Source organism: Micrasema longulum, unplaced genomic scaffold, assembly GCF_059751315.1.
Source record: "Micrasema longulum isolate JH-2025_06_02 unplaced genomic scaffold, ASM5975131v1 h1tg000071l, whole genome shotgun sequence".
Taxonomy (NCBI): Eukaryota; Metazoa; Arthropoda; class Insecta; order Trichoptera; family Brachycentridae; genus Micrasema; species Micrasema longulum.
In genome coordinates, this window is record NW_028277278.1 from 686,199 (window position 1) to 695,712 (window position 9,514).

The following is a 9,514-nucleotide window of genomic DNA, read 5'->3' on the forward strand; positions in this document are numbered from 1 at the left end:
AGTATAGAAGAAATAAAAATATATTTAAATGACACGCGAAATATGTAAAAAAAAAATTGAACACGGTACAGTCTTCTTCAGAACAGATTTCCGTATTGAGGAGGACTCTTAATTTACTTTTGCATATAAAATATTTCATAATGTAAAAAAAGATGAAGATTGAATGGTACGCCAATTGATAGGCAATCGGCACAGCAAAAATAAACAACAATAAATAATCAGCCAAAACATCAATATTCAGCAAAAATAATAGTAATTAAAATGAATTAAATACACATAGTGCACTTGATGGCATGGCACAACATTTTTAACCAAACTTATGATTAAATTAAAGTGTTTTATATATTTTTGTATACAGGAGAGGCCATAGAGGAGAGATCGAAATATTTCAAAGCAGGAAATGGAGGCAAATTGAGGACTGGTTACAGTACACTACTTGTAAGCATGGAAGCACGAAAACTTTACTGAATTTCAGTACAGTTTTTTGTACACCCAATGGAATCAATCAGAAATGCTACCATGTGGTATCAAGATCAATTGCAAAAAGAAAACGCAAATTTGAATAATATGACCACAGGTAGATGAGAGCGAATAGACAAAGACAAAGAAAACGCATCCTAAGTTGAATGGCCATCTTTTATTAACTAGCATGGTCATCTTACCACAGTGTTAAGGAATATTATAGCTTTTAGTTTCTAAACATATTATTTTTATGGCATTGTTGCACAAAAATAGAGGAATAATGAATAGACTTGACTGAAAATTAATTAAGTGCTTTATTTGTTATATGGCAAAAAACGTTCAATTCCAAAAAAAACTATGGCTGTCTCTCTTTGAATTACCCTATTTAAAAGTTTTGTGACATCTGTTGACGAGAGGAGTTGTCTCCCAAAATTATGTCCGTTTTTTTTTTAAATATAACTTATTGCCTACTTTGCTCAGTACTTAGCGAAGCAATTAAAAAATATATGTGCAAGGCAGAAATCATCTTCATTAGAGAACGGCTCGACTAAATGGGAATGAAGGTGTCACCAACGATGAATTCTAAAATGTAACACGTAATTGAAAAGATATCTTCCACAATAGAACGGTTTTACATATTCCAAAGCATTTCGCCATTTAGATATTGTCATAAAGTGGTTTAAGAGTGAAGTAGAATGTATCTGAATGTGATTTTTCTCAAGCCTGGGTGTTTTGTGTTGTAATTCACCACTGTGATTGGGCCCCATGGCCTGTTGTGGTGCAAAAAAAAAGATTGTTTGTTTTAATGCTATTTTTACTCTAAAAATTAAAGTTGTTCAGATACTCCAGTGGTATTTTTGGTTGATTAAAATCGTGAGTAATATATGAACAGAACACTTTTTACGTTCCCCTGCTAAAAAATTCAGTTGATAGTCATGCAGTATTGCTATATCACAGACATTATTTTCTTCCCTTACTAGTCTTGATAATCAAGATTCTACTATACATTTTTTGCCCAATAGACATACTCGTCATACCAATATTTTATCGTTCAGACAAAATAATTCTTACACCAACAGAATTTATGATTCTTATACATAATTGCTTTATTGAAGCTGATGCAAATGACATATTTTACTAAATTATTTAACATTTTCAAAAGAAAATCAGTAAGAACATGCCAACATTATCAATGTTGGCAATAAATATATTAGAAGTAAAATATACATATTTTAAAAATATTTTAGGTTCTTTTTGTTGAATAATAATTTTTGAAATGTGGCTTCACCGGAGAATGCTGAGAATTCTGTGGACAGATTTAGTGACCAACGTGGAGGTGTTGAGACGAGCCAGTGCCGAAAAAGAACTACTGTCCTCAATAAAACTCGCATATCTGGGCCATATCATAAGTAAATATACGCTTCTACAGCTGATTACGATGGGAAAGATCAAGGGAAAGCATGGAGTTGGAAGGCGACAGATGTCCTGGCTGAGAAACATCTGCGACTGGTCGGGAGTGCGCGGGGTTGAGGCGCTGTTTTAGTTGGCGCTGGACCGGAATCCCTACTCTAGAGTGATCGCCAACGTCAGGGAGACCTCATATGGCACAGAAAGAAATAGAATAATTTTCAACTTTTAAATAAAAGAAGCAAATAATTATTGGCATAAGTGTGGCACATTTATTATTTGAAAATGATATTCAACAAATGTCCTCTGCGTCTAGCAGTTACGTGGCACATTCTGTTGGTCCAATTTTTATAACAATGTTGGTATCTTTCCATACCAGAGTAATAATTTGCACCAGTTAATAGAGTACCCCATTTGGAAAAAAAACGTTCTATGCCTATCAATCACAAAGTTAGCTACATTTTACAGCAATACAACGGGCTATAGGTACTTAGGTCGAGAATTGCAAGCGCAAACCCAAACCATCTGTGACAAACTTGTTGTTAAACCAAAAATTTATAGCACTTTTGTTTTATGTAATAGAGCATCTCTAAAAGCGAGAGCGAATTATTATCCTGAGGTTTCCATATACAATGGACTTAACATAGGTCCAATAATCAAAAGGCATCAAATTAATGAAGGCCAATTAAAAAGACCCTTTCTGGAAATAATATTGTTGCCAAACTTTTCCCGCAGTAAATTCATGATTTTATGAAGAGCCCTATACGCTTGGCAAACTGATCACTGAATTTTAAAGTTCGAGTGTAAGGCGTTCCTTTGTTAATTTTAGTATTGTTACATATAAAAAAAAACTATAACCATTAGTTTGACAAGAGACAGTATGTTCAATCGAAAGTTATACAAAATAAAACACCATTATGTAATTAAAATTGATATACCATGTTTAGTATGTAATTATACGTCATATAAAAAATACGTACATAAGTATGTAGGGTAAAATGCGTAATAATTGTCCACCCTATAGTGATTGCTCGCTGTCACTTTGATCGTTCTTTTTTCAAAAACGCATGTATGTAATTCACTAAAATATTTAAGATGTCTCTATTGTTACAATACAAAAAAAACTGTTTTACCAACAAAAACCATGATGATGCTGAAATGCGAAAAGAGATTTAGTAAAGCTTGTTGTCTTTTTTTCAATTTATCAGGTATTTCTTATAAAATTTGTTAACGTTTTACATTGTTAAATATGTTTTATGTTGTTACCTCATAAAATACAATTGAAACATATTTATGTATATAAAAACTTATTGTAATAACTGTATAAATTATTAATCATTTCAATTAAAACATTCAATATTAAACACAATTTACATATAAAATAAGTGACAACCAATAATTTATCAAATCATATCTCCATAATATACTTAAGTTTATCATTTGAGATCACTATTAATTAGAATATTGAGTACAACCCAAAATTGGATTTAAAAATGTTTTTTTTAGTGGGTGAAATGATACATTCATTTTATAACGGCTTAAGCAACTAATGCGACAATGAAAAGTAATTTTAATCCACCATCAATAATAAATAATATAATATGTAATTAATTTATGAGGTATTAGTAAATAAATATACAAAACATATTTGTATAAACAAAACTTTAATGATTTTAATTTATTATAAATCTTAATATTTATATTTAATATGTGACATTATACTATGTACATAAATGAAATATTAATAAAAATATATTATCTTATTATTTCCACTAGACTTAGAAAATTTCAGCCCAATGTAATCATATTTTCACTGGTTTCTGAATAAATTTGTTGAAGAGCCTGTGTTTTGGGTTGAACTTTGTATCGAGCACCTACAATACAAAGTTTAAGAAAACAATCCTGTTCAACTGTTACCCCCGGATATATGACACAGTCTTGCAATTGGCACCTGAAATATAAAAAAAGGATGAGATTAAAACAGTATAATTGTATCACTAACCTAAAAAAGGAGCAATATCTTAATAATGTTGAATAAACATTTAGTAATGTAAAAAAGAAGTTAACACAACTGTTTTCCAATAAACAGGATTCAAAGAAACGAATAACATTTATCTGCAGACAATAACTAAAACATATTCTCATTCAAGTCATAAATGTTGCCACCAAATCAAATCACCACCCGTGTAAGAAAAAACCAATTGATTTATTGGGTCCACGTGTAGTATTTAGTGAACATGATAGAAAAAAAAAAAGAATCAATTCATTAGTTACGTAAACCTTGATAAAGAAGCTTGTTTGCTTTGAAACCGGTCGGTGAAAAATAAAAATTAGTGGTTAAAAACAAAGTTGTTTTATTTATTTTATTAGAAAATATTGTCATCGATAAACATTTATGAAACCTCAAGGTTGTCAAGAAGTTAAATACATGGGTATTGAATCAATTGTCCAATTATTGTAATTTAAATATGAAGAAAATGAGTTTTTTCTTAAACAGTTTATCATTAGAGGACTTTGCGTAGCATTAATATTAAACTAAAAAACATGTGAGCAGGAATTAGAAATAACGGTGAAGACAATATCAAATGCTGATTGCACTAAAAAAAGAGCATGCTGTACATTTGGTGGGTATGGAAGGGTTTTTGAATGATGATCTTATGCCACCAGAATAATTTATTCGCCATAAGGAATGTTAAAAAATCGAATTGGTAAGAAATTACCAGAAAAGTAATTTTGTCAAGGTATAAGGCCGAAAAGATCTACTAGGACTTTTTTCAGGGTAATTCTTTAATGTAAGCATAATATGTCAATATAAGCAGCTCCCCGGGGAGTTGAATCCAGTCCTTGTCTACAAAGATTTGGACAAACTCAAAATATTGTTGATAAATTACCTGGTCCATGAAGAAGTATAGAAATTGAAAAAAAAACATTTTCAGGCGTTGCCTAGTATGTAGGTGAAATAATTCAATTAGATGAATCTCACCCGCATAAATAAAGGTTTCAGCTCTTTAACTTCACAAACATTAACAGATGAAAGAATTGAAGGAATATAGATGTTCAAATATAGGCAGAATGGTGAATGTTACACAGTGTGTAAAGTGGCCACTTAAACCAGCCATTGACAGGTCATAAGCCCTGTAGATGCCTAGACTTCTATATTACCTTTTCTTAAATGTTATTCATCTCTGTTGTAATATGTTAACCAACTTATTACTAAACCACAAAGCAAAATAGAATACATACACAGAAAATTCAAAATTTTCCCGGTTGGTTCAGATTAACCGAATAAATGTTACAGTTTTTCATTTGATAATAGTAATTTTTATAAATTTGTCAGATTCATAACTAAAATTTTCAATAACTTAAAAAAAAACTTACCCTTCTTTTATAGTAACATTATTCATGAGGATGCAGTTTGATAAACGAACTTTGTTTTCTAATTTGCAATTGTTCCCTATTATTGAACATTTGATGGAAGTTTTTTCGCAGATTGAAGACTGTTCACCAATTACTGAATCTTCGTCAACTTGTTTAGATTTTACATCACTTTTCGGGTGAATTTTATTCAGCATATTTGTTTTAGTTATGTCTTCCCATTTTTTCATAATCTAAAAGAAATAAAACTTATATAAAAAGTAAAGAAAGACAAGTAGAAGTGAACAAGATGAAACAAAACTATATATTATGTGCAATAAATAAAATCAATCCCTTCATGAATGTCAAATTGCTTTACCTATCTTAGTATTGTAAAGTGACTTTTATAAAGTTAGATCTATCTACAAATTGATTTTAGAAACATAAAATATCATATGAGTTACTCATAATTGTGGTAATATTTTAAATAAAAGTAATTAAAAATCAGCTGAATCAAAAAAGCATGCAAAATTAATATATTACAGATATGTAAAAAAATAAACAAAATTGATTGACTAACAAAAATATTGCTTACTTTACTATTAATAAGACAGAACGCTGATAAAGTATTCACTCTTATAGCATAACTCTCTTTTGGCGGTATATAAGCATAACACCTAATCAGGTCATCATGGTAGCACGCCTTCATTCCATTAATGTGATCATTATATGTCGATGTTTGTTTTATCAATTGGTCAAAACCATCCTGAGTAGCTAAATCATAAATATCTTTGCGTATAGCCGTATGGGCGACAGATGTGTTTTTATCCTCCAATAATAAACCAGTTGGTTTAGAAAGTTGTTTCTTCACTATGTAAGGTAGAAGTTCCCCCTTTACAGTGGTAAAATGTTGCTCTTTTATTAAAAATTTAACCACCCATTTTTTTAACACATACACATGTGAGTCAAGCAGTCTGCTTTGTAAACTAAGTGATGGATGTTTTTTTAGTAGAACATTTGGAAGCTCAACAACTTCGTCGAAATCACTAGCACTGGCTAAAAATACTAGGCGATTAGTTTCTTTATCTAGACCTATCAAATCTCTTTCCGGCTTTTCTTTACTCTTGGGTCCTGGAACTTGGATATACTCTTGCGGTCCATTATCAAACAGTAAGGAAACAGCCGCAGCATTATGTTTTCTGAATAAGTCAAGAGCGTTGTCTAAGTTTACATCTGTAATGAAATCACAAGACATGACCACAATATCGGTCACTATTCGGTCGTGAATATGGCGAAGGGAGTCGGCTGTTCCCCAGTCTACATCAGAAGGTATAGATATGTAGTCTATTTTCAACTTTAATCCCGTTTTATCCAATGCATTTTGAATTTCCGTTTTTTCAGTGTCTAAGACAACTAGCATTATATCTAGAATTATATAAACAATAAGATTAAAAACTACTTAATAAATTCAAGAGAAAATTACATTAATAATAGATGACCTAAGATTTTAAATATTTTGAATGAAAAAAAGGAATGGTTTATGATAAATATAAAGAAAATATGTGTAATATTATGTAGCAAAACAGCAGGAAGTGTATTTAAAAAAAAAATGTTAATTTTTTGTTCTTATCCGAATAAACTGTAGATAGAAAATTCATAATGAAGCAGATGACATGAATTTGTTTGTGCAAAAACATGAATTTTCTACTTTTAGTAAAAAAATATGAGCCGCACAATTTAAAATGCTTTTCAGCGGATAATATTTCTTTACTTAATTCAATTTATAGACACCATTAGTGGCATTATATTGGTGGTATAAGGCCTTACATATTGGATTTTCTTATACTAAGCCAATAATATGCAATAAGTATGCCCGGTAAAACTATAAACCCAAAAAAAGACTTCTATAAATATTTACATCCGACTGGACTTATTCCGTTTTGGACTGTGCCAAATTTCTCTTACATTTATGAACAAGCTGTGTGCACATGTGAAGTTGCTAATACTTATATGTTATTCGCATTAGTGTTGATAACAAAACAAAAACAAGCTACTTAACAAATGTCAAGCATTATTAAAAAAATCTAAGTTGTTAAAAACCAAAAATGATAATTACTAATTGCATAATTTTTATTATTGTTGAGAATTTCTTCCAAAAGGCTATGAAACAATATGATCTATTTGTCATGAGATTTACTCATCCTCATAGTCAAATTGAAGAAAGGCATTTCTTGGATATTACTCCACTCACAAATTGACATTATTCATAAATAAAAAAAAACTATATCCTGAAATATATATAATTGACGAATGTTTAGACAACTGGATGCACATATTTTAATTTAATTAATTGAAATATGTGTTATAATAAATATTTTTATAAATATATAAATACAATCAAATATAACCAGGATCATTGTTAAAACTTCTGCTTAATCATAAAGATGTCCCCAAAGGAAAGGGAATAGCCAGCGAGGGATGCAAGTGTCATCACGTCATATCATATCGCCTTTGGCAAGCAAAACACATAGTAACAGTAAAAAGCACAGACTGTTTATATCGGTCAACTGTGCGTTTTATTTAGTATGTTGCTTTCTTCCGCATACGCGTTACATTTGTTTACCGTTTAAGTATATATACGAAAAATACACTTGTGGACGAAGGACTGGGGTAACTGACGTAATTATTAGGACATTAGTACTGGTAACATAATAATAAAACGTTTTTTAACATTAAAATATCTATTTTGAACAAATACTGATTAAGATGAAAACATTAATTACCGGGTTTAGGAGTAATGCGTATTATAATTTTGTAAGTTTATTATATATTATTTGTAAGCTACGTCATTTTGGTGCTCATTTTGAAAAATTTGGAAAAACAGACTAATATTTAAAAAATGTGTAAAAAAATTAACTTATATTTTTAAAAAAAAGTATGTATGCAAAGCAGTTAAGTAAAATAACACTGACAATACAAAAATGCATTTGTTATTTCGTACATAAATTTTAATGTCAAACTGGTGCTCACCGTGAAATCCTTGACGTTCTAACATATTTAAAGGGTACCACACGAGGGGATAAGGTCCAACAGGAAGAAGACATTTTGGAAGAGCTCCGGGAATATCTGGTAATCGAGATCCACGACCACCGGCCATTACAACAGCTTGGAATTCTAACATTTTATTGATAGAACCTAGTTTTAAGAATATAACCTAAAAATTCAAACGATATGTTTAAATACGTAATTTTGTGGATAGTTATAAGAACAGTGATGTCACAAATATTTAAATATAAGACATTAGCTTATGTAAAAAAAAAATATCAACATATTTTCTAGACGTACGTATTTTAAAGCGAGCAAAGCCGAGAAACAATTAGACAGTTGATTGAGTTGATGACAGCAAAAATTCAAAGACAATAATCGTTTCAAACCAAAATCTACGGTGTTCGATACCATAAATTAAACATTTAAAAGTGTGACGTACAATGATAACTTGTTTTGAATTTTCTGGTTTTGTTGTTTCTATGCTCATTGTACGTATTTTTTGTAAGTATAAATACAACAGTAGAACTTTATTTATCTCAATTCATCATACGGATTACCAAATATAAGAATCGTTATGAGGAATTAAAAAATAAAATAGATGTTATAATAACAAAAATAAAAAAGGGCACTGTGGCGAACGGGTTTTTAGTTTAAGTAATTAACTTTGCTGGATATTTTAAATGAAGTTTTTAAGTGATAACATCTGGCACTTATTAATCCGGACAGTTGGAGTTGTACTGCATGTTTAACGTGTTTTCGGTCAAAATTATTATTTTTTTTTGTTGGAAGGTCTTAATAAAGGAACATAAAAATTGTTTTGAACACAAAATAATATTTTGAGAGACAAAAAACAACTCCTTAGTACTATTCATCGACCTATCAGGGTTACATTTGACGAGAATGCATAAAATATTTAATAATTGAGATGATGTCCTTTTTTGCTTGTAAAAGGGGTTTGTTTTTTAATGTTTACAAACAGCATTTGTTTTTAATGGATCTTAAAAAGATAATTTCTTTCTTTTGTTCCTCTTTCTCTCTCCTTCCAAACTTATTATCTGATTCCACATTCCTCATCATTTAATACGTATAACATAATGTACTTTTAACAAAAAGTTAATATGTGTAAGCCTTATCTCCCAATTAAAAGAACAGATGTTAGTTTTAATTAATTAGGGTGTTTTTATTTTATGTATGTATCTTTTGATATATATTTATGTTTTTTTTATACAAATTTTTGACAAAC

At 29.9% G+C, this 9,514-nt stretch overlaps 1 protein-coding gene across 1 annotated transcript; it reads right to left on the bottom strand.

Annotated features, from left to right (window-relative positions):
- Positions 1 to 3,516: 3,516 nt before the first annotated feature.
- Positions 3,517 to 8,633, bottom strand: eIF2Bgamma (eukaryotic translation initiation factor 2B subunit gamma). Its single transcript, XM_088231635.1, has 5 exons — positions 8,569 to 8,633; positions 8,254 to 8,437; positions 5,819 to 6,648; positions 5,248 to 5,477; positions 3,517 to 3,820 (listed from the first exon to the last, which is right to left on the bottom strand). The coding sequence occupies exons 2-5, from the start codon at positions 8,402 to 8,404 to the stop codon at positions 3,658 to 3,660; spliced, it is 1,374 nt and encodes a 457-aa protein (XP_088087761.1). The 5' UTR covers positions 8,405 to 8,437; positions 8,569 to 8,633; the 3' UTR covers positions 3,517 to 3,657.
- Positions 8,634 to 9,514: the final 881 nt, after the last annotated feature.